Source organism: Chelonia mydas, chromosome 5, assembly GCF_015237465.2.
Source record: "Chelonia mydas isolate rCheMyd1 chromosome 5, rCheMyd1.pri.v2, whole genome shotgun sequence".
Classification (NCBI taxonomy): Eukaryota; Metazoa; Chordata; order Testudines; family Cheloniidae; genus Chelonia; species Chelonia mydas.
Window position 1 is genome coordinate 62,823,721 of NC_051245.2, and position 26,640 is coordinate 62,850,360.

At 42.2% G+C, this 26,640-nt stretch overlaps 1 protein-coding gene across 2 annotated transcripts in view; it reads left to right on the forward strand.

The window, feature by feature from the left end:
- The window catches only part of FAM174A (family with sequence similarity 174 member A), a 44,195-nt gene extending 19,530 nt beyond the window's left edge, over positions 1-24,665 (forward strand). For both annotated transcript variants that reach the window (XM_037903302.2, XM_037903303.2), the window contains 2 exons: positions 11,699-11,833; positions 24,062-24,665. In XM_037903302.2, the coding sequence (XP_037759230.1) occupies positions 11,699-11,788 (90 nt within the window). In that variant the 3' untranslated portion in view covers positions 11,789-11,833; positions 24,062-24,665. The remainder of the gene's footprint in view (positions 1-11,698; positions 11,834-24,061) is intronic.
- The last annotated feature ends 1,975 nt before the right edge of the window (positions 24,666-26,640 follow it).

The window sequence follows — 26,640 nt, forward strand, 5'->3', positions numbered from 1 at the left end:
CTTAGCCCTGTCTCCTGGCCTGAGCATCTTCTTCTAATGTTGTAAAAGGGGGTAACAGATTTGTAAATCTTGCTGAGAAGAGAAGTCCAGAGTTGCACATATTGAAGTTTCTTGCTCTCTATTTAGAGGTACCTCTGGTTCTCTTTCTTAGATAAACTTTTCATATGACTTTTTCCTGCAGTGCTGTGGGGTTCTGGCATGATTGTAGGTCAGACTCTGTGTCTCTGACGCTTCTGGCCAATAGCTGAAGAGGCAGACTTTACAATGTTATACCAGGGTAGCCACAAGAAAAGTGACTGACTTCCCCCAAATGTCCTTCCCCTAAATGTTGCTCTAAGTTAGAATCTTACATTAAAAAAATAAAACAAAAAATCTCAATCCTCCTGAATTCATTATCTGGTGTATGACTTCTCCTCTGATGGGAATGAGGAAAAGCAGAGCCTTGGGGTAGTGGAGTCTACTTCTAGTTCTCTGTATGACTGATTGCTTTTAATGATGTGTATGGGATTTGAGGCCTCTAGTAGCAAGGTTTCTGGCTAAACTAGCCTGTTTTTTTGGCACTTAACATGTTATCTAGCTGTAATAATTGTCAGGAACATACTTGTCTTCTAGTGAGAGAGCACAGAGTGCTATGGATAAAAGGGCAAAGTTCATATTGTGTGTGTGCTTTTGGGTGGGGGGGGTCAGGTGCTGCCTTAATTTTTAATTTCTTGACCTCCAGATTGTAGGTGTGTGTGTTTGTTTGTTTGTAAAAGCACTTGGTATATGCATATGCATACCATATAAGCATATGGTATATGAAAAACCAGGTACATTAATTGTACTCATCTAAGGTATTTAGTTAAATCTGTGATCAGAAGGTATCCAGTCCTAGAAAAATTACTAGCTGAAATGAACTGTAAAGACCTGTTCAGCTTTGCTCAATCACAGCAAGGTATCCCTGTCCTTTTACCAAGAAGTTATGTGAAATATGATTCATACACTGATGTGTAAAGTATTTTCACTCTCCTCTTAAAAGATTTTAGCGCACTGGCTTTAGTGATTTTATTTACTTTGACAATGGAGCTTACATGTATTGATGAGTAGTAATAAATATCTAGCTGTTAGGACAGTTACTCCTTTTTTACCTGAATGGAAAAATGGATAATCTGAATTAATCCAAGAGGTGAGATTCTGTGCTGCTCCTTTTAACTGCAGTATAGAATTTGCTGTCTGGAGAGAATGGGACTAAGGGAACCTGAAGCCACCTTTGTGCCCACCCAGTTCTGGGTTGCTATGTGAGCGAAACAGTCCCAGTGCTGCAGCCCTGCCATAAACATGCTGTCTTCAGTTCCTACCCCAAGTGAATGCTGTCCAGCTGGATCAGGAGTTTTCAGAGCCCGTTTCTGCTGCTGCAGCCTCTTGACTTAGTGGACGGGGTGAGAGAGGGTGTAAAACTCTTGCCCAAGCTATCTAGTTGTTTGAACAAGGTATGTCTCTGCTAACAAAAGAGTACTAGGCTAGTAGCCTAAACTCTTTAATGTGTGATACTGACATGTTGCTCTTCAAATGGTTAAGATAAAAAAAAAAAAAAAAAAAAAAAAAACCCACCTCATGTAACTATAGAACTTGTCACCCATGTGAAGTCTAATCCTTTCTTGTACTCTGTCGGCCCCAGTATCTTGGGATGTTGACTTCCATAGGCTGAATATACATTATGGCTTTTTTTTTTTTTTTAAATAAACAACCATCCATTTCAGTTTTTAAATTTGTCTTTACATTGGATGCTAACTTGTATTTTAAAAGGGTAAATAGAAACTCCCAATTTACCTCCTGTATGCCATTCATTACCTCCTGTATGCCATTCATTGTTATATACTTCTGTCATGTCCTCTCTTTTAGCTCCTCTTTAAACTTAACAGTCCCAGTATTTTCAGTGTCTTGTATGTCAATCTTTCCATATATCTAATCATTTGTCACTAATATTTGGTCCCCTTCTACTTCTATTATATCTACTTTGATGCAGGGTGATCAGAGCTAATCGTGGTATTAAAGATGAGGTCCATTTACTTACATAATATAACATTTTTAGTATCCTTTTTCTATCCCATTCTTTTATAATTTTATCCTCTTGCTTACTTATTTGATCAGTGGTGCATATTGCGCTATCCACAGTAATGGCCAGAGGTAAAATCTTGGCCCCCATTAAATCAGTGAGTGTTTTGTTGTTAACTTCAGTGAAGCCAGGATTTTATCCTGGTTTCCCACCGACCCACACACCCCCCGAGTGATGACAGCTAACTTGCAACCCAACAATGTGCATGAGTACTTTATTTTTTTCCTTCCAGTATGTATCACCTAGCGTTTATTAAGACTGAATTTCATCTCCTAATAGTGACCATTCAAGCGGCTCACACACCGCTGGACAAGAGAGAGAAACACCACTGCATGGAAGGGACTCTTGTCTGGGAGTGTGTGAGCTGCTCGCACACATTAGTGCGACCAGGGACAGCTGCCAATCAGTTTGGTGCTCACCCCAGTGGGCAGGGCTGGGGGTGGTACAGCCACGCTGGAGGAGCTGCCTGCACGCGGCTCTGGCTCCTGTGAGTGGTGGCCCAACATGCTGCTGCTGCTTTTGCCACTGAGATTCCTGGTAGAGCCCTGCAGCTCTGCAAGTATCCGATTTATATCTGTGGATATACATGAATAGTTAGTTTCCCTAATAGACTTTTAGGAGGGACTTCTTGGAGGCATTTTAAAAGTACAAATAAATTGTATCAACCACTTCTCCTTTATCCATTGTTTTATAGACCTTCTCAAGGAATTCCATTAGACTAATTTGTAAGCTCATCAGAAGAAGAGCAGTTTGTGTGTGCGCCTGGGCCTTATAGGTGCTACTGCAGATACTAATAATGGATTTGAGAGGCACAATTTTCTTTATCTCTGATCACATGTTGATCTTTGTGTTCTATAACTCTTTCTACCCACTTACTTGGCACTTTTTGGAAAGGGGGACAATATGTAACAATGAGGACTAAATGCCTATCAAATTTTTTTTAAAGGAAGTCATTAGTGGAGTTAAAAATAGAAAGCCTTCAAAAATTGCAGTTTTTGTAGCATTATTATTTATGAATCTAGCATCTCACAGAAAACTAGAGATGTATACCATGTTCCAAAGAGATCACTGTTGAACGTCCCCCAAGCCTGCAAAGACTTGTGCAAGGGGGAACTTCAAGTAGGTAGATGAGTGATCCCCCTAAGTTGAATGAGCCTATTCATGTGCATACTATTAGGCACGTGTAAATTTTTGCAGGACCACAGCCTAAATGGGTAATGTGAGAGAAGGATCAAAACACCAACTGTTTTGACGTGATGATAGGCATAAGTCTTTTCACTTTCTTGACTTTATTTCAATATAACTGACTTAATTCCTTTTTTCCCATCTGTGCTAGTGCCTCAAAATGTGTACTCTACAAGCCTTGTTGCCTGTTGTTCCTCCTAAATACTGAAAGTCCTCCTTTAAAGCAGAGATGTAGGGCTGAGTATGACAGACAAACAAAAAGAGCAAATACCCAAGTAGCAGGTGTTGATGTTCAGAGGTAGGATCCTGTTTCCTGGATATGGGACCAGTGGTCTTCATGGACAGTCGTGTCGTCTTGCCATCCATCAACATTAACTTTGACTGAACAGTTGATTTGTTTTATTACATGTATAAAGTTTCAGTCTGGAATGTATGTTTACCATAATGTGCTAAACTCCTAGAAAAAGAGACTTGTAATGAAAACAGTGGCATAATCTGAATGTGCAGGTGTGTAAATGATGCCTGTCATAAATATAAAGGGAAGGGTAAACACCTTTAAATCCCTCCTGGCCAGAGGAAAAACCTTTTTCACCTGTAAAGGGTTAAGAAGCTAAGACAGCCTCGCTGGCACCTGACCAAAATGACCAATGAGCAGACTAGATACTTTCAAAGCTGGAGGGTTGGGGGGGAAACCAAGGGTTCTCTGTGTGTGTGTGTGTGTGTGTGTGTTGTTTTTGCTGGGACCAGAGCAAGAATGCAGGTCAGAACTCCTGTAAAGAGTTAGTAAGCAATCTAGTTAGATATGTGTTAGATTCTGTTTTGTATTTTTAAATGGCTGACCAAATAAGCTGTGCTGAATGGAATGTATATTCCTGTTTGTGTCTTTTTGTGACTTAAGGTTTAGCCTAGAGGGATTCTCTACGTTTTGAATCTGATTACCCTGTAAGGTATTTACCATCCTGATTTTCCAGAGGTGATCCTTTTACTTTTTCTTCAATTAAAATTCTTCTTTTAAGAACCTGATTGCTTTTTCATTGTTCTTAAGACCCAAGGGTTTGGGTCTGTGTTCACCTATGCAAATTGGTGAGGATTTTTATCAAGCCTTCCCCAGGAAAGGGGGTGTAGGGCTTGGGGGGAAAGACATTTCCAAGTGGGCTCTTTCCCTGTTGTTTTTGTTAGACACTTGGTGGTGGCAGCAATAAGGTCCAGGGGCAAAAGGTAAAATAATTTGTACCTTGGGGAAGTTTTAACCTAAGCTGGTAAAAATAAGCTAAGGGGGTTTTCGTGCAGGTCCCCACATCTGTACCCTAGAGTTCAGAGTGGGGAAGGAACTTTGACATGGTGGCAGAGTGGTGGGATTAACTTGAAATCATTTTGAGATCAATTTGAGATTTTTTGAACCAGAAGCACAGATTTTAAAAAACTTTTTTTTTTTCCTTTGGGCTGTTGGAAAGCGGGTTTTAAGCTGTAAGCAGTTAGTTTTTATTGTCTCTGCTTCGGGGCCAGAGCAGAGACAAAAGGGATTTGTCTTTTGTGAGCTGGAGTTTTCTCTACCTAAAGGCAGGGTAGTTAACCTCCTGCAGGGAAATTGACAAGTCTTCACAGACCTGAAGAGGTTTTTTTTAGCTAAGAGCAACTAGAGGCTTTTTCTCTCTATTTGCCTGGAGACAAAGGTGTTAGTTTTGTGTTTGTTTTTTTTTTTTAAGGATTTTTCTGTAGGCTGACAATCGCTATCAGAGAACATAGGTATCCGGTTACAGCACAACTTTTTTTTTTTTTTTGACAAGCCAAGTTTTTGTGGTTTTTTTTTTTTTTTTTTTATTCTAACTCTCGGGTGTAAAGTTAGTTAAAAATAGAGAGGCAAACATGACAGAGCCCAAGGCAGAAACAGCCAAAGAGGCTGCCCACAGGAGAGCTATGGAGGCCAGGGAAAAAGAAATGGAGGAAAAGGAAAAAGAGAGGAAGCATGCTGAGGCGGAGAAGGAAAAAGGAAGCATGCACTGGAGATGAAGGCAAAGGCTGAACGGAATCTACTGGATAACCCTAACCATCCTTCTCCAACAATCCACAAATGGGAGCGACAATGTCCACAGTATGATGAATCCAGTAATATTGCTGAATATTTTCTCACCTTTGAGAGACTGTGCACTCTCCATAAAATTTCTTGAAGCTCACAATGACCACATTGGTCGCAAAATTAGCTGGAAGAGCTCTGGACATATTCAATAAGATGCTTATTGATGAGGCTTCTGTCTATAAGAAGTTGAAGGATTTGGTTTTAAAGCAATTTCAAATTACATCTGAAACATACAGAGTAAAATTTCGAACATTTAAGAGAGGGCCTGGACTAAATAATGTGGCTTATCTAAACCAGATGAAGGATCTGTTAGATAAAGGGGTCCAAGGAAGGGGTGTCACTAGCTTTGACGGAATGTGTGATTTGATAGCTCAGGAGCAATTCCTGACTAGGTCCAAGGAGGAAATAAAACAGTGCTTATGGGATAAGGAAATGGACTCAGCAGAAAGTCTTGCTTCTTATGCTGATTGATACGAGCAGTTCCAGACCGCCAGAGAGGCGAGGCAAGCCGGAACAAAATGGGCGGAGGGAGGAGAGAGGAACAACCCTGGTCGCAGTTAGAGCGGATACCAGAAGGGACACCCTTGGACCACACCCTACCACCGGGGGCAGCCCAAGGCCCCAACTACACACCAAGGAACACTCCAGACACCTTATCGTCCTGCCACACCATTCTCCAGCAACCCACCTCGCCCCAGTGACCCGTCAGCTGGACGATGTTTTAAATGTAATGAGCCGGGGCATGTGAAGGCCAGCTGCCCCAAGAACCCCAACAGATTTGCACCGGAATCCCACCAGAGGTCCTCAGGCCCAGATATCCTCAGAGCGGAGTGTGGGCAAGAGTGTGAGTGTGGGTGGGAAGAAAGTCACTGCGTGGAGGGACACTGGAGCACATGTGTCAGCTATCCATGCTTCCTTAGTGGACCCAAATTAAATCAACCCAGAGATCCAAGTGACAACTGAACCCTTCAAGTCCAACTCTTTCAATTTGCCTACAGCCAAGTTGGCTGTCCAGTACAAGGACTGGTCAGGAACATGGACTTTTGCAGTCTATGATGATTATCCCATCCCCATGCTGTTGTGGGAAGACTTGGCCAATCATGTGAAGCTAGCCAAGAGGGTGGGAATGGTCACCAGCAGCCAGGCTAAGCAAGCTGTCATGCCTAGCTCTGGTCCGGAAACGTCTACCAGGACCCAGTCAGAAGTGATGGAACTGGCCCCCATGTCAATGTCTGCAACAGCAGTAGTGGATCCAGTCCCAGAGATCCAGACAGAGCCAGCCCCAGCATGGAATCGACGGAACAACCAGCACCAGACCCATTGCCAGCACTGAATTCCATACTTGAAACCCCAACACCAGAGGGCCCCACCGAACCTGAACCGGCAGCAGCCCATAACCCTACACAAGAGGCTCAGCCGGAGCCTGAACCCCAACATAGTGCACCAGCGGAGAGCGGTTCACAGTCAACAGAAACAGCCCCATCCCCTACATCGCTTCCAGAGGGACCAAGCCTAGGTCCACAATCCAATGAGGAACTGCTGTCTCCAGCATCAAGGGAACAGTTCCAGACCGAACAGGAAGCAGATGAAAGCCTCCTGAGAGCTTGGATGGCGGCACGGAGCAACCCACCACCTCTCAGTTCTTCTAATCAATCCAGGTTTGTTGTAGAAAGAGGACTTCTATACAAGGAAACTCTTTCTGGTGGACACCAGGAAGACTGGCATCCTCAGAGACAGTTGGTAGTTGCAACTTAATACCGGGCCAAGCTCTTGAGCTTAGCCCATGATCATCCTAGTGGCCATGCTGGGGTGAACAGGACCAAAGACCATTTCGGGAGGTCATTCCACGGGGAGGGAATGGGCAAGGATGTCTATACTTACGTCCGGTCTTGTGAAGTATTCCAAAGAGTGGAAAAACCCCAAGACCAGGTCAAAGCCCCTCTCCAGCCATTCCCCATCATTGAGGTTCCATTTCTGCGAGTAGCTGTGGATATTCTGGGTCCTTTTTTGAAAAAGCCACCCAGAGGAAAGCAGTACATACTGACTTTCATGGATTTTGCCACCCGATGGCCGGAAGCAGTAGCTCTAAGCAACACTAGGGCTAAAAATGTGTGCCAGGCACTAACAGACATTTTTTCCAGGGTAGGTTGGCCCTCCGACATCCTCACAGATGCAGGAACTAATTTCCTGGCAGGAACTATAGAAAGCTCATGGGATAAATCACTTGGTTGCCACCCCTTACCATCATCAAACAAATGGCCTGGTAGAGAAATTTAATGAGACTTTGAGGGCCATGATACGTAAATTCGTAAATGAGCACTCCAATGATTGGGACCTAGTATTGCAGCAGTTGTTCTTTGCCTACAGAGCTGTACCACATCCCAGTTTAGGGTTTTCACCATTTGAACTTGTATATGGCTGTGAGGTTAAGGGGCCATTACAGTTGGTGAAGCAGCAATGGGAGGGGTTTACACCTTCCCGAGGAACTAACATTCTGGACTTTGTAACCAACCTACAAAACACCCTCCAAACCTCTTTAGCCCTTGCTAAAGAAAACCTAAAGGATGTTCAAAAAGAGCAAAAAGCCTGGTATGATAAACATGCCAGAGAGCATTCCTTCAAAGTAGTGGACCAGATCATGGTCTTAAAGGTGCTCCAGGCCCATAAAATGGAAGCATCGTGGGAAGGGCCATTCACGGTCCAGGAGCGCCTGGGAGCTGTTAATTATCTCATAGCATTCCCCACTTCCAACCAAAGCCTAAGGTGTTCCACATTAATTCTCTAAAGCCCTTTTATTCCAGAGAATTAAAGGTTTGTCAGTTTACAGCCCAGGGAGGAGATGACACTGAGTGGCCTGAAGGCGTCTACTACGAAGGGAAAAGGGGTGGTGGCATGGAAGAGGTGAACCTCTCCATGACCCTTGGGCGTATGTAGTGACAGCAGATCAAGGAGCTGTGCACTGGCTATGCACCGACATTCTCAGCCACCCCAGGACTGACTGAACGGGCATACCACTCCATTGACACAGGTAGTTCTCACCCAATTAAAGTCCAGCCTTACCGGGTATCTCCTCAAGCTAAAACTGCTATAGAACGGGAGATCCAGGATATGCTACAGATGCGGGTAATCCGCCCCTCTGGCTGTACATGGGCATCTCCAGTGGTTCTAGTTCCCAAACCAGATGGGGAGATATGTTTTTGCATGGACTGCTGTAAAGTAAATGCTGTAACTCGCCCAGACAACTATCCAATGCCACGCACAGATGAACTATTAGAGAAACTGGGACGGGCCCAGTTCATCTCTACCTTGGACTTAACCAAGGGGTACTGGCAGGTACCGCTAGATGAATCCGCCAAGGAAAGGTCAGCCTTCACCACACATGTCGGGCTGTATGAATTTAATGTACTCCCTTTTGGGCTGCAGAATGCACCTGCCACCTTCCAAAGACTTGTAGATGGTCTCCTAGCGGGATTGGGAGAATATGCAATTGCCTACCTTGATGATGTGGCCGTATTTTCGGATTCCTGGGCAGAACACCTGAAACATCTACAAAAAGTCTTCGAGTGCATAAGGGAGGCAGGACTAACTGTTAAGGCTAAGAAGTGTCAAATAGGCCTAAACAGAGTGACTTGCCTTGGACATCAGGTGGGTCAAGGAACTATCAACCCCCTACAGGCCATAGTGGATGCTATCCAAAAGTGGCCTGTCCCAAAGTCAAAGAAACAGGTCCAATCCTTCTTAGGCTTGGCCGGATATTACAGGCGATTTGTACAGCAATACAGCAAAATTGCTGCCCCACTGACAGACCTAACCAAAAAGAAACCGCCAAATGCCGTTCAGTGGACCAAAGAGTGTCAGAAGGCCTTTAACCAGCTTAAAGCGACACTCCTGTCTGACCCTGTGCTAAGGGCCCCAGACTTCGACAAACCGTTCCTAGTAACCACAGATGCGTCCGAGCATGGTGTGGGAGCAGTTTTAATGCAGGAAGGACTGGATCAAGAATTCCACCCTGTAGTGTTTCTCAGCAAGAAGCTGTCTGAGAGGGAAAGCAACTGGTCAGTCAGTGAAAAAGAATGTTACGCTATTGTCTACGCTCTGGAAAAGCTACGCCCATACGTTTGGCGATGGCGTTTCCACCTGCAAACCGACCATGCTGTGCTACAGTGGCTTCATACCGTCTCAGGAAATAACAAAAAACTTATTTGGTGGAGTGTAGCTCTCCAAGATTTTGATTTCGACATACAACACATCTCAGGAGCTTCTAACAAAGTGGCTGATTCACTCTCCTGTGAAAGTTTCCCAGAATCAAATGGTTAAAATCGTCCTTGAGATGTGAATATATATTGTTAGTCTTTATATACTTGATAGTATATTTAGAGGTGCATGTGTCTTAACTCTGTTTTCTCCTAGAGCTCCAGGAAGAAATCACAGCCAGCGTTTCACCCATCTGTGATTTGGGGGGCATCATAAATATAAAAGGAAGGGTAAAGACCTTTAAATCCCTCCTGGCCAGAAGAAAAACCCTTTCACTTGTAAAGGGTTAAGAAGCTAAGGTAACCTCGCTGGCACCTGACCAAAATGACCAATGAGGAGACAAGATACTTCAAAGCTGGAGGTTGGGGGGGGGGGGGGACAAAGGGGTCTGTGTTGTGTTTTTTTTCCTGGGGCCAGAGGAGGAATGCAGGTCAGAACTCCTGTAAAAAGTCAGTAAGCAATCTAGTTAGATATGCGTTAGATTCTGTTTTGTTTAAATGGCTGATAAAATAAGTGGTGCTGAATGGAATGTATATTCCTGTTTTTGTGTCTTTTTGTAACTTAAGGTTTAGCCAGAGGGATTCTCTGTTTTGAATCTGATTACCCTGTAAGTTATTTACCATCCTGATTTTCCAGAGGTGATTCTTTCACTTTTTCTTCAGTTAAAATTCTTCTTTTAAGAACTTAATTGCTTTTTCATTGTTCTTAAGATCCAAGGGTTTGGGTCTGTGTTCACCTATGCAGATTGGTGAGGATTTTTGTCAAGCCTTCCCCAGGAAAGGGGGTGTAGGGCTTGGGGGGAATTTTGGGGGGAAAGATGTTTCCAAGTGGGTTCTTTCCCTGTTATATTTGTTAGAGGCTTGGTGGTGGCAGCAATAAAGTCCAGGGACAAAAGGTAAAATAGTTTGTACCTTGGGGAAGTTTTAACCTAAGCTGGTAAAAATGAGCTCAGGGGGTTTTTCATGCAGGTTCCCACATCTCTACCCTAGAGTTCAGAGTGGGGAAGGAACCTTGACAATGCCATTGATATAAAGTATGTGATCATGAGCCCTTATTTCTATAAAGATTGATTGGTATACTTTGCAGATGTTCAGCTACGTGCTTTTGTCTGGCATTTGGCTTAGTAACAGTTTGGCTCAGTAACAAATAGTTGCCTAATAAGAGTTGTAGTGTTTACTACTTAGCCTAGTTGCAGATAGTGAGTGAAAACACTACAGCATCCATAGTTCTGCTCATTTTGCCTTTTTTTTTTTTTTTTTTAAGATACAATTTCATTAGACCCTTTTTTGGTCAGATATCTTGTCTCTGCATTGTGCATCTATTCTTCAGTAGAGAAATGTACAGCATGTGACATAAAGGTTAACAGGATTTTCCACTTTGACCAGAGAGTTTTCAGAACCAGAGGTCCATTCTTAATTGCGTACCTACATTTGTATGTATAGCTATGTCTACACTACCACAGTATGAATAACGTAGCTGGAGTCGACATACCTTAGGTCGAGTTATCATGGGGTGTACGCCGTGGGGGGGTCGACAGGAGACTTACCTTACTGTTCTCGTCAGGGGTAGAGTACAGGGGTCGACTGGAGAGTGATCTGCAGTCGATTTGGCAGGTCTTTAAACCCGCTAAATTGACCGCCGATAGATAAATCTCAGAGCGTTGATCCCTGCCGTAGCGTAGACCTGCCCTGAAATTACTGCAAATCATGGATGGTATTTGCACATAGCTAGATAGGTGCCTCAAACACGTGGGTTTGCAACTACCTATCTTGGATCCACTGTTAAAGTAATTATTCACAAAAATGTAGGTGCACAATTTTATACATATTTGTGGTGTTTTAGGCTTCCTGTTTTGAAAACTTGGCTCTCAGGGGAATGTTAATCTTTGATATTTTACTTTTACTCTATTGAGATAAAGAAAATATTTTAAATGATTAGCATATATTAAATGTGCAAATATGAAGAATTTAAATACAGATCTATAATTTAAAGAACTAAAACTGTTCTCTTTAATACAGTAATCTCACAGTTATAACTTTCTATTTCAGCAATTTAAAGATTAAAACTTTAAAAACGTTATATTTCAGCCTCAGAAAAAGGAACAAAAAGACCCGAAGGTATGGAGTTTTGGACACCAACATAGAAAATATGGAGTTGACGCCATTAGAACAAGATGACGATGATGATGATACAACATTGTTTGATGCCAATCATCCTCGAAGGTTAGTGTTTAGAAGTTCAGTGCACTCTTTTATAGGATGGAAGAATGAGGGTGGTCAAGCAACTTCACTACATATTCAAAAGCGAAGCACTTATTGTACATACTAATTTTCAAATGAAGTAGTTAGGCGAGGAGCATCACACTTGTTCAGCAAAGTGACAAATTACAATTTTACATGTGGTCAGTGGCTTTTGCATATGGTTACTTTATCTGGACTCTCAGCTTATATTCAGATTTTCAGAAAGTCTGGTGGGCCACGTAAATGCAACAAATGTGAGCCTAAATTTAGGGACTCTTTAAAGTGGATTAGTTTTCAGAAGTTGTGTACACCTACAGTCTTGGCTTCAATGTGCATTATAGATGCTAAACATAGGCACTTCAGTCTATATATATTTAAGAACCTAACTGTTCCTAACTGAAAATTCATCAGGGTAGATACCATGGGAAAATGGCACAATTATTAAAAATCTAACGTTGTTGCTTTGGGTGTTTGTGCCACAATCTTTCTCACTTCTATGTAGAAAAAATGTGTGGTTCACAATTCTGTGCCTAAATCTAGTGCTTGGGGTTATGTGAAGACTTTATTTTCCCTCCTTGTAGCTAGAGATAGGGAAGGTACTTTAATAGGCTTTCCAATAAATGCCAACAAGTTGGCATGACTTAATTTTTTTCAAGTTGTGACAAAGTTCCTCCTCTACCTTGGTGGATCCTGCGCTTTTTGGCGGATTTACTCACCTCAGAGGTTCATGGCAGCCCTCCATTTGGCCACTTCTGCTAGAGCCTCAAACCTGCCATACACTCAACTAACCTCATCACTGGCCAGCATGGGGGAAATGGAGAACAATCTCCACAGTCTCTGTTGCCCCACGTAGTGGGTCAGGGACAGGCCAGATCCCTTTCCAAATTAGACCTTCCCTTCTGGTGTTGCTCACAGACCAGGTCAACTCCTCCTGTGTCCGATCAGGAGTTGGGGGAACCCGGGCCCGCCCTCTATACCGGGTTCCAGCCCAGAGCCCTGTGGATAGCCCCTGTCTGTCTCCTGTAACAGCTGTGTGACAGCTACAACTCCCTGAACTACTTCCCTATGGCCTCCCCTCAGCACCTTCTTTATCCTCACCACAGGATCTTCCTCCTTAAGCCTGATCACACTTGTACTCCTCAATCCTCCAGCAGCATACCTTCTCGCTCCCTGCTCCTTGCACGTGCTCCACGAACTGATGGGAGGTCCTTTTTAAACCAGGTGTCCTGATTAGTCTGTCATAATTGATTCTAGTATGTTCTTAATTGGCTCCAGGTGTCTTAATTAGCTTGCCTGTCTTAATTGGTTCTAGCAGGTTCCTGATTGCTCTAGCACAGCCCCTGCTCTGGTCACTCAGGGAACAGAAAACTATTCATCCAGTGGCCAGTATATTTGCCTTCGAGTAGACTCCTTTACCCCACTGGTCTGGGTCTGTCACAAAATGTACAAGGAGTTTAAGCTCTGCTTAGAAATGTAGATACAAATACCCATTCTTGGCATCTGTGGCTGTAAAGTTACTTTGTACTCCTGTAAATGAGTCTTGTGTAAAGCAAGGAGGAATCTGAGATGCTTTCAAGTTCACTTCATAAAGAGATTAAATGTTATCTCATCTGCTGAGAATTGGAGTATTTGATCTAAAAGGAATGTGTAGCTGGTACAGGACAGTTTAAAATACTAAGCTCAACATATAAAGAAGAACTCTGTGTAAGCTCAAAAACTTGTCTCTCTCACCAACAGAAGTAGGTGCATTAAAAGATATTACCTCACCCACCTTGTCTCTCACTTAGTGGTGAGGCAGATTACTGTTTGTAGAATTTAATGCAGTAGACCACTCCAATCTGTCACATGGAGGAGCTACATTTGGAAAACAAAAGTACAGATACACATCTCTTTCCTGTATATATTTTTCTTTGTTTTGGCAGAATATAATATGACTCTGTCTAATTTTTTCCTCTTAGAAACCTTTTGCAGATTATATTAGATTTTCTAGATTTTGACACTGCACTGTATGTAACAGATGTTCTCACTATCCCATTTTCTACCTTTGTATGTCATTCTCTAAACTTAATTCACATTCTGCAAATATGCCAGAAATCAAATCCATAGCTTGAAGCTTACTGTGCACTAAGAGAAAGCATCTTCTGTGCCCTATTTTTTTTTTTTTTTAAACCTTTTCTCTTCTTGTCTTTTTGATAGTTATTAGGTTGGTTTCAAAGTCATTGTAACTATTCAGTATTTTTTATTTATTTATTTTGCTGCTTTGACTTTAGAAAGGCCTCTATTTTTATGACTGCTCCATATATTTTTCTGTCTTTATGGATCAAATTGCCCAGTGTTAACACTTAGACCATAAGTCTTCTAAACCAGTATGTTTATATTTCGGAAATTATTCCATTATATGATAGCTAATTAATTTAATACTACGGTATCTAATTTTGCATAGTATTCCTATCATTTCTTTCTAGACTTAGGCATTTCTGAGATTCTCACATCATATAATTCGGTGGTCTTCAGCAAAGCATCTTCATTAAAAGCAGTTAAATTGCCACAAATCCTCTTAGCTATGCAACCTGTCATGAAGTACCTCAATCTAAGTGTGCAAAGCAGATTGCAGTATCTGCAGTAGAGCAGTGTATCTTTCTCCCATGACAGAATAAATGAGGAGGAAACGGAGAAGAGAACTGCTGACACAAGCGTGTTGGAAAATCAAGGCTGCCTTCGTTTTTCCATTTTGTCAGCCAAAAAGGTGTGATGTAAAGGGTGTATATGGGCATCCGTAGCAGCCTGAGGGCTAAGTATATTGCTGTACAGTGTAAAACCCAAAGGGACAAATTTGACAGTTGATCAAATCTGAATGGGATCGTACCAAAGATCTAATCAGTTTTAATGAGATATTCAGTAAATCATATTTGTTCCCCTTCAAAATATACCTCTGGAACTTAGGTTGCCAATGCAATGGCTAGAAACTGGAACCTTCCTTCCAGTAGTTCAGAGATGATAAACTATTAAATTATAAAATAAATAAATAATTAAAATTGCTCATTTGAAAAACATTTTGTAGTCTTTAGAATGACAGCTGTTACTCACATTTAATTTATCTGCTTATACCGCTATACATTCTGGCAGCTATTAATGTAAATAAGGAACACATCTTGCTGCTGAAGATTCTAATAAGATGCTTCAGTCACAAAATAGAACCAGACATTTTTTGTTCTGAATCTAAGAAAACTAAAGAAAATAGTGGTGGTTATGGGAACCAACCATATGCTGGACCTGAGAATAACAGTTGTTCCTTGACGCAGTTGTTTGATAAGAAGAGACTATCCATTGTAAAATTCACACTACTACTTTGAGATGGCGTTTTTATAAGAAAATTTAACGAAATGTGACTTCTCCATGGTAAAAGTGATTATAGCACCATACTAGCAATGCAATGGAAAGTGATATACACTTAGAAATCAGTTTGAGGTGCTTTAGGTGCCACAGTGATGGGAACAGTATCAGAACCTAGATAGAAAAGCATTTTATTTTTAAAAATCTGTTTTCATGTGTTACTAATGGTGTCCTTGCAAAGCCCAAAGCAAAATTTCTTTTCAGTTTTGTCTGTCTTCAGTCTTTTTAAATATTCTTATTCTTATTACGTGGATTAAGGGATTTTGACCCATCCTATACTTGCTGTATAATATACTAGCATGGTGATGATATGCTCATGCTCTGTTTTGAAAATCACTTGTGCTTGCTTCCACTTTTATAAGAGGAGACTGCAGCTTAATATTTGCTCTGTAGAGTTGCTGTACTCCACAAGACTGAAACCTCAACAGTTTACTAGCTTGCAGAATCTGAGTTCTGCAAGAATAGTGATTTGAGACAGAGTAACTCTGGACAACCTAACCAAACTTAAGTTAACAGAGAGCAGTGATACTCAGACTTAAGAGCCAAATTAGCTATCAACATTCCCCAAAAGAGCCACGGTAGTGTGAATTGTTTCATTTACTTCTCTCTATCTATATTATTCTCACAGCACAATGACTGACCAAGTGTTATTATTTTATCAACTATACTTGGTTAATAACATAGAAAAGGATCCTGATTGGTTAATAACTTAAATTGGTTAATAATTAAATCAAACATTGTTTTAATATCATGTGTCTCTGGCATTTTTTTTCAGCACATTAAAGAGCCACTTGCAGCTCACAAGCCTCAGTCTGAGTATCACTTACCTAGAGTTTCAGTTAACCAATTTAGAAAATTATAGTTGTACTATGTACACAGCACAGACATAGCATAAATGTCTCCAGAAGAGAATAGCCTGCTAAACATTCATATTTAAGAAATATTAAGGTAAAAGTGTTGCAGAGAATTGAACTTGTTCTTTTTTGTGTCTTGCAAAGGAAAGAGAGGTACAAAGTCCTAATTCATTATTCAAGTGTCTTGAGCCGCCATCTCAGGTTGAAAAGCTAGGGCAAATGGCTTCCAGGGCCTTCCAATTTCATCCAGTCCATAATATAAGAAGAAATTAATCTTGAAAATCTATGTAAATCAGAGGCTTGCTGCATTCTCTCATATTGCACAATTTATTTAATCTTGCAGAGAAACTCTCAGCCTTTGCAAGAGGTTGATTCAGCAGCTTATTAGGACCCCTCTTTCTTCTCTCCCACCCCACCCCCCCCTTTTTTTTGTCTTCCAGTGTTTTCCTCCATTGCTTGCTCAGGTAGTCCATTTGAGTTACCTGTAGAGAGTAAAATTTCAAACAGTTGCTGCTAAATTAACATTGCCATTTACACACAGTATTTACTGAGTATTGCTGCTCAGTGGCATTGTTTGGAGGATTAGTGCAGAAATTTAAACCTGGGTGTAGGATGCTTAAAAAGTACATCTTCATGATTAGGAGCATATTGACTCTGGTTGGACTTTTGGTAGGTTCATGGCAAGCACTGGTGTAATTAAATCTTTTGAAACTCATCACTTTTCAACCAGTAAGTTTTAATGATTATTGGGATCTGTATTATTCTTAAAGGAATGACAGGTAAGGATTTAAAGGCCTAGAGAGTTGATTTAGGGAGGGAGGAGAATCATAGAATCATAGAATATCAGGGTTGGAAGGGACCTCAGGAGGTCATCTAGTCCAACCCCCTGCTCAAAGCAGGACCAATCCCCAATCAAATCATCCCAGCCAGGGCTTTGAGAAGCCTGACCTTAAAAACTACCAAGGAAGGAGATTCTACCACCTCCCTAGGTAACGCATTCCAGTGTTTCACCACCCTCCTAGTGAAAAAGTTTTTCCTAATATCCAACCTAAACCTCCCCCACTGCAACCTGAGACCATTACTCCTTGTCCTGTCCTTTTCTACCACTGAGAATAGTCTAGAACCATCCTCTCTGGAACCACCTCTCAGGTAGTTGAAAGCAGCTATCAAATCCCCCCTCATTCTTCTCTTCTGCAGACTAAACAATCCCAGTTCCCTCAGCCTCTCCTCATAAGTCATGTGTTCCAGACCCCTAATCATCTTTGTTGCCCTTCGCTGGACTCTCTCCAATTTATCCACGTCCTTCTTGTAGTGTGGGGCCCAGAACTGGACACAGTACTCCAGATGAGGCCTCACCAATGTCGAATAGAGGGGAACGATCACGTCCCTCGATCTGCTCGCTATGCCCCTACTTATACATCCCAAAATGCCATTGGCCTTCTTGGCAACAAGGGCACACTGCTGACTCATATCCAGCTTCTCGTCCACTGTAACCCCTAGGTCCTTTTCCGCAGAACTGCTGCCTAGCTATTCGGTCCCTAGTCTATAGCTGTGCATTGGGTTCTTCCGTCCTAAGTGCAGGACCCTGCACTTATCCTTATTGAACCTCATCAGATTTCTTTTGGCCCAATCCTCCAATTTGTCTAGATCCCTCTGTATCCTATCCCTGCCCTCCAGCGTATCTACCACTCCTCCCAGTTTAGTATCATCCGCAAATTTGCTGAGAGTGCAATCCACACCATCCTCCAGATCATTTATGAAGATATTGAACAAAACCGGCCCCAGGACCGACCCCTGGGGCACTCCACTTGACACCGGCTGCCAACTAGACATGGAGCCATTGATCACTACCCATTGAGCCCGACAATCTAGCCAACTTTCTACCCACCTTATAGTGCATTCATCCAGCCCATACTTCTTTAACTTGCTGACAAGAATACTGTGGGAGACCGTGTCAAAAGCTTTGCTAAAGTCAAGAAACAATACATCCACTGCTTTCCCTTTATCTACAGAATCAGTAATCTCATCATAGAAGGCGATTAGATTAATTAGGCATGACCTACCCTTGGTGAATCCATGCTGACTGTTCCTGATCACTTTCCTCTCGTGTAAGTGCTTCAGGATTGATTCCTTGAGGACCTGCTCCATGACTTTTCCGGGGACTGAGGTGAGGCTGACTGGCCTGTAGTTCCCAGGATCCTCCTTCTTCCCTTTTTTAAAGATTGGCACTACATTAGCCTTTTTCCAGTCATCTGGGACTTCCCCCGTTCACCACGAGTTTTCAAAGATAATGGCCAATGGCTCTGCAATCACATTCGCCAATTCCTTTAGCACTCTTGGATGCAACTCGTCCGGCCCCATGGACTTGTGCACGTCCAGCTTTTCTAAATAGTCCCTAACTACCTCTTTCTCCACAGAGGGCTGGCCATCTACTCCCCATGTTGTGATGCCCAGCGCAGCAGTCTGGGAGCTGTCCTTGTTAGTGAAGACAGAGGCAAAAAAAGCATTGAGCACATTTAGCTTTTTCCACATCCTCTGTCACTAGGTTGCCTCCCTCATTCAGTAAGGGGCCCACACTTTCCTTGGCTTTCTTCTTGTTGCCAACATACCTGAAGAAACCCTTCTTGTTACTCTTGACATCTCTTGCTAGCTGCAGCTCCAGGTGCGATTTGGCCCTCCTGATATCTTTCCCACATGCCCGAGCAATATTTTATACTCTTCCCTGGTCATATGTCCAACCTTCTACTTCTTGTAAGCTTCTTTTTTATGTTTAAGATCCGCTAGGATTTCACCGTTAAGCCAAGCTGGTCGCCTGCCATATTTACTATTCTTTCGACTCATCGGGATGGTTTGTCTCTGTAACCTCAACAGGGATTCCTTGAAATACAGCCAGCTCTCCTGGACTCCTTTCCCCTTCATGTTAGTCCCCCAGGGGATCCTACCCATCCGCTCCATGATGGAGTCGAAGTCTGCTTTCCTGAAGTCCAGGGTCCGTATCCTGCTGCTTACCTTTCTTCCCTGTGTCAGGATCCTGAACTCAACCAACTCATGATCACTGCCTCCCAGATTCCCGTCCACTTTTGCTTCCCCCACTAATTCTTCAATCCTGAAGCACTTACACGAGAGGAAAGTGATCAGGAACAGTCAGCATGGATTCACCAAGGGTAGGTCATGCTTGATTAATCTAATAGCCTTCTATGATGAGATTACTGATTCTGTGGATGAAGGGAAAGCAGTGGATGTATTGTTTCTTGACTTTAGCAAAGCTTTTGACACGGTCTCCCACAGTATTCTTGTCAGCAAGTTAAAGTAGCATGGGCTGGATGAATGCACTATAAGGTGGGTAGAAAGTTGGCTAGATTGTCGGGCTCAATGGGTAGTGATAAATGGCTCCATGTCTAGTTGGCAGCCGGTGTCAAGTGGAGTGCCCCAGGGGTCGGTCCTGGGGCCGGTTTTGTTCAATATCTTCATAAATGATCTGGAGGATGGTGTGGATTGCACTCTCAGCAAATTTGCGGATGATACTAAACTGGGAGGAGTGGTAAATACGCTGGAGGGCAGGGATAGGATACAGAGGGACCTAGACAAATTGGAGGATTGGGCCAAAAGAAACCTGATGCGGTTCAATAAGGATAAGTGCAGGGTCCTGCACTTAGGACGGAAGAACCCAATGCACAGCTACAGACTAGGGACCGAATGGTTAGGCAGCAGTTCTGCGGAAAAGAACCTAGGGGTTACAGTGGACGAGAAGCTGGATATGAGTCAGTAGTGTGCCCTTGTTGCCAAGAAGGCCAATGGCATTTTGGGATGTATAAGTAGGGGCATAGCGAGCAGATCGAGGGACATGATCGTTCCCCTCTATTCGACATTGGTGAGGCCTCATCTGGAGTACTGTGTCCAGTTCTGGGCCCCACACTACAAGAAGGATGTGGATAAATTGGAGAGAGTCCAGCAAAGGGCAACAAAGATGATTAGGGGTCTGGAACACATGACTTATGAGGAGAGGCTGAGGGAACTGGGATTGTTTAGTCTGCAGAAGAGAAGAATGAGGGGGGATTTGATAGCTGCTTTCAACTACCTGAGAGGTGGTTCCAGAGAGGATGGTTCTAGACTATTCTCAGTGGTAGCTGATGACAGAACAAGGAGTAATGGTCTCAGGTTGCAGTGGGGGAGGTTTAGGTTGGATATTAGGAAAAACTTTTTCACTAGGAGGGTGGTGAAACACTGGAATGCGTTACCTAGGGAGGTGGTAGAATCTCCTTCCTTGGAAGTTTTTAAGGTCAGGCTTGACAAAGCCTTTGCTGGGATGATTTGATTGGGGATTGGTCCTGCTTTGAGCAGGGGGTTGGACTAGATGACCTCCTGAGGTCCCTTCCAACCCTGATATTCTATGATTCTATGATTCTTCCCTGTTTGTGAGCAGCAGGTCAAGAAAAGCTCCCCCCCAGTTGGCTCGTTTAGCACTTGCACCAGGAAATTGTCCCCTACGCTTTCCAAAAACTTCCTGGATTGTCTATGCACCGCTGTATTGCTCTCCCAGCAAATATCAGGAAAATTAAAGTCACCCATGAGAACCAGGGCGTGCAATCTAGTAGCTTCTGCGAGTTGCCGGAAGAAAGCCTCATCCACCTCATCCCCCTGGTCCGGTGGTCTATAGCAGACTCCCACCACTACATCACTCTTGTTGCTCACACTTCTAAACTTAATCCATAGACACTCAGGTTTTTCTGCAGTTTCGTACCGGAGCTCTGAGCAGTCATACTGCTCCCTTACATACAGTGCTACTCCCCCACCTTTTCTGCCCTGCCTGTCCTTCCTGAACAGTTTATACCCATCCATGACAGTACTCCAGTCATGTGAGTTATCCCACCAAGTCTCTGTTATTCCAATCACGTCATAATTCCTTGACATCACCAGGACCTCTAGTTCTTCCTGCTTGTTTCCAAGGCTTTGTGCATTCGTATATAAGCACTTGAGATAACCTGCTGATCACCCCTCATTCTCAGTATGAGGCAGGAGCCCTCCCCTCACAGACGTTCCTGCCTGTGTTTCCTCCCAGTATACCACTTTCCCACTTACCTCAGGGCTTTGGTCTCCTTTCCCCGGTGAACCTAGTTTAAAGCCCTCCTCACTAGGTTAGCCAGCCTGCTCGCAAAGATGCTCTTCCCTCTCTTCGTAAGATGGAGCCCGTCTCTGCCCAGCACTCCTCCTTCATGGAACACCATCCCATGGTCAAAGAATCCAAAGCCTTCTCTCCGACACCACCTGCGTAGCCATTTGTTGACTTCCACGATTTGACGGTCCCTGCCCTGGCCTTTTCCTTCCACGGGGAGGATGGACGAGAACACTACTTGCGCCTCAAACTCCTTTATCCTTCTTCCCAGAGCCACGTAGTCCGCAGTGATCCGCTCAACGTCATTCTTGGCAGTATCATTGGTGCCCACGTGGAGAAGCAGGAAGGGGTAGCGATCCGAGGGCTTGATGAGTCTCGGCAGTCTCTCCGTCACATCACGAATCTTAGCCCCTCGCAAGCAGCAGACTTCTCGGTTTTCCCGGTCAGGGCGGCAGATAGATGACTCAGTCCCCCGGAAGAGAGAGTCCCCGACCACCACCACCCGCCTCCTTCTCTTGGGAGTGGTGGTCGTGGAACCCCCCATCTCAGGACAGTGCATCTCATGCCTTCCAACCAGCGGAGTCTCCTTCTGCTCCCTTCCCTCAGACGTATCATCCACTCTCCGCATTAGTACCTGTGGAGAGAACATGAAAGCGGTTATTTACCTGTGTCCGTGTTGCTGAAACCCGGACATTCCCCCTTCTTCTTCTGGAGGTCACATGTTGCCAAGCCTCTTCACTGGCCTCTTGGCTCCGCTGTGCAACCTGCTGTAAATCTTTAGAGCTTTGTGCCTGTAGAAGCATATCCTGACTTTTGTCCAGAAAATCCTCAGTTTCTCGTATGCAATGCAGGGTCGTTATCTGTTGCTCCAGACCTTCAATCTTCTCTTCCAATATGGAGACCAGCTTGCACTTTGTACAGACAAAGTCGCTTCTGTCCTGTGGAAGAAAGACAAACATGGCATATCCAGTGCAGGTCACAACAGCTGAACCCCCCCCTTCCATATCACCTTCCTACTATGAGCTTCCTCAGAGAAGTTGGCAAGATGTAAGCCTCACTGGGCTCACTCCAGGCGAACTCCCAGGCAAACTCCTGCTGTGTGCTGCTCTGCTGTCCCCCGCTGCTCAGCTGGTTCGCGAAGCTCTGGCTATTTTTAAACAGCCAGGCTTCCCTGAAACAAACAAACAGACAGCCCCAATGCCCGAATCTTGCAGTTGCCTGTAGAGAAGGCACCTGGTGCATCTGAACATCTGGCTGACTGGTATAATTTTACTTCCAAAGGTTTTTTTTTATCATTGGTGATGCTGATGTGCACACAATCTTTATCATAGAAATCTGCTGCAACTCCAACCCAGATTATACAGGAAAACCTTTTTTTTTATTTTTAAAACTGATAAACCCTTTTCTGTTCTATAGACTGATTCATTAATTTTTTTTATTGTTTAGGTAAAAACAAATTACTACATGCTACAGTGAAATTAAAATTGTAACACAAAAACAAAATTTCATATTTAAGGATGACTGGCTATAATGTATGTAGGTGTACTTCAATATTGCACGAATCTAGTGACTGACATATGATTTCAATTTGTATAGTATCTGTTAACTATTCAAAAACAATTTGGAGTGAAGTAGTTGCCTAATTTTAAAATTAAAAAATGGAAGTGAGCAAGAGAAATACGAAAGAATAACTTTTTGAAAATAAATGGTGTTCCTGAGGCTAAGATTGCATACAGGTTTTTCTAGCTGGGAGGAGCTACAAAGGTTTATGTGCTTGCACTATGTCAAATTTGTGTGAAATAACCATGGGGAGGCTGGTGCTAGGTAGAAGGGGACTAAAGAAAAGATGTGTGGTAGGCTGGAGTTTGTCTATTGAGGGCTTTATAAACAAGGAGGGCAATTTGGAACTGTGTCGTGAAACAAATGGTTGAGCCAGTAGAGTTAGTACAGGATGATTTGGAACTGCAATTTGACATACATGTAAGTAGACAGCCAACAGCACTGAAAACTGAAACCAAGTTCCCGATAACAGTCAGCTGTGGGATACTTTGATAGCTGTAGACAAATGTCATGGAGGAACAGGTGTTTTTATCTTATCTTACAGAACAGATAAAATACAAAGCTATAAATTGCTTCTTCAGAAAGACTTGCCACGCTGGTTCTCTAAAATAAAACACCGTGTAAAACAAACACCTGACAACTTGCATTAGAGAATACTTGTTGGCATTCAAATTACTTGCAAAAGTCCCAGAGGTTAGAATATAGCCCTCAAGTATCCTCATGTAAATCATCAAGATTTACAAGAACAAGCATCTACTTTGTAAGGTGAAACATCCTGACGTTAGCCAGCCATGAAGTTTACTGCTGAAGTTGTGAATCAGGGGAAAAAACCACAAAAGCCTTTGTTATTTAGAAATAGGGCATTTCAGTAGATCATAATAGTGAACATGTTTGGATTGAAAGGGATCAGACCTGGTGTATTTGAATATTGTGGAAACCCAATATTAAGTTTTAAAAGAAATCAGCTTGACAAATCCTTAGTTCCTAAATACAATACATACTTTGCAGTACATATTATAGAATCTTAAGTCTTTAAACTATTCTTTTTGTAAAGATAAACCTAGCATGGAGAAATCATCCTTCAAAATGCACTATTTCATCATTATACAGTATAACAGATCGATGGAAGGATATTTTATGTATGAGGCAGACTCCTTTTATCAGTACCAGAAGTTATTGGGGTTTTGGACAGGTTTAATCAGAGCAAAAATATTTTAATTTCTTTTGTTTTTAAAGGTGTTTAAAAATGTATGTGTTTAAAGATTACCACCTCTGTTTCTTCTGTTGCAGATAAGTATGTGCCTTTCATTGAGAGAAATTAATCTTAAATCAACAGAAAGAGGAGGTTATGCAGGAGGAATAAGAAGCCAATATATCAACAGGGTTGGGGGGGGGGGGGGTATTTAAAGTGTGTATATTATGGTATGCTTAGTTTGTTGCAATAAATACTATAACAATTTGTTGTACCTCTTTGTACATACAGAAATACTCTAAATTCAGAGGGGTGTGCACTAAAATTCAAAACTATTTGGAAAGGAGATTCCCTTTTAAAACAGGGTATTTTCTGCTTATTTTAATTCCCTATTTGTGTATATGTATTGTATACTTTTCTATACCAATCTGGAATACGTTCACTTATTTTTGCCAGTGTAATATTTTAAGTCCATATAAACAACATCATCTTATGTATGTGTGAATTCTGTAGTATGGCTAGATTTTGTGTAGTTTAGTTGAGTTTCTTTCCCTATCTTGAAAAAGCTCTGTGCCAAACTACTGTCTCTTGTTTTCTTTTGGGTTTTTTTTGTTTGAAATATTTGACTAAATGAATGTGAGTTATTGTATGTAAACATTATTTAAAACTGCCTAAGTGCACCAATAAAATGTTTACAATATTCCTAACGTTTGTATGACACTTCATTTATGTAGGTTTTAAAGTTGCCTTTGATAGGATCCTGAGAAATATGGTAATGTTATGGCCATTCTAGTCAACCAGTTATGACTGATAATTGTTCCATCAGCTTCTCTAACAAATGCAGTCACACTGACGTAAAGCTGGTGTAACAGTGGAAAATCTGGCTCCAGGGGCCACTTTCTCAGCTAATGTAAGTCAGTATAGCTACATTGACATCAGTGAAGCTACTCTGACTTCCACCCACCGAAGATTTGCTCCTTGGTATTCAAAGCCACCCAAAAATGGTAGAGCAGGAAGCCTTCATTTAATCCTGTAATCCTTTCTTTAAGATATTCCAAGATAATGGAGTGGCTGATATAGGACTCAGTAAGTAAAGAGTTTAAAGGAAGGTCATATAACTAATGTCAATCAACATAGGTTTATGAAAAAAGATGGGTTTATGGAAACTCAGTTGATGAGTTTTTAATGAGATTACAAGTTTGGTTGATAAAGGTAATAGTGTTGATGTAGTGTACTTAGATTTCTGTAAGGCGTTTGACTTGGCACTTCATGACATTTTGATTTTAAAAAAATTAGAATGATATAAAATTAATATGGCTCACATTACATAGATTAAAAGATGGCTAACTGATAGATCTTGAAATGTAATTGTAAACTGGGAATCAGCTTCGAAAGGGCCTGTTTACATTTGAAGGAGATAATGCTGCCCACTTCTTGTTCACAGTGTCACCTGAAAGTGATAATGTGTTCTCATGGCACTGTTGTAGCTGGCGTTGCAAGATATTTACATGCCAGATAAACTGAAAATTCATATGTCCGTTCATGCTTCAACCACCATTCCAGAGGACATGCATCCATGCTGATGACAGATTCTGCTCAATAACAATCTAAAGCAGTGCGGACCGACTCATGTTCATTTTCATCTTCTGAGTCAGATGCCACCAGCAGAAGGTTGTTTTTTGGTTGGTTGTTTTTTTGTTTTTTTTTTGATGGTTCGGGTTCTGTAGTTTCCGCATCGGAGTGTTGCTCTTTTAAGACTTCTGAAAGCATGCTCCACACGGTCCCGCTCAGATTTTGGAAGGCATTTCAGATTCTTAAAACTTGGGTCGAGTGTTGTAGCTATCTTTAGAAATCTCCTGTTGGTACCTTCTTTGCCTTTTGTCAAATCTGCAGTGAAAGTGTTCTTAAAATGAACAACATGTGCTGAGCCATCATCCAAGACTACTGTAACATGAAATATATGTCAGAATGCAGATAAAATAGAGCCAGAGACATACAATTCTCCCCCAAGGAGTTCAGTCACATGAAATATATGCCAGAATGCAGATAAAATAGAGCCAGAGACATACAATTCTCCCCCAAGGAGTTCAGTCACAAATTTATTTATTTATTTATTTTAAACAAACGTCTTCAGCATGGAAGCATGTCCTCTGGCATAGTAGCCAAAGCGTGAAGGGGCATGCAAAGTTTAGCATATATGGCACGTAAATATCTTGCAATGCCTGCTACAAAAGTGCCATGCAAACGCCTGTTCTCACTTTTCTGGCGATCTTGTAAATAAGAAGTGGGCAGCAGTATCTCCCGTAAACGTAAACAAACTTGTTTGTCTTAGCAATTGGCTGAACAAGAAGTAGAACTGAGTGGACTTGTGGGCGCTAAAGTTTTGCATTGTTTTGTTTTTGAGTGCAGTTATGTAAAAAAGAAAACTACATTTTTAAATTGTACTTTCACAATAAAGCGATTACACTACAGGACTTGTGTGTGGTGAATTGAAAAATACTGTTTCTTTTCTTTATCATTAGTTGTAATAAAAAATAATATAAAGTGAGCAGTGTACCTTTTGTATTCTGTGTTGTAATTGAAATCAATATATACGAAAATGTAGAAAAACATCCAAAAATATTTAATGAATTTCAATTGGTATTCTATTGTTTAACAATGCGATTAAAACTTCAAT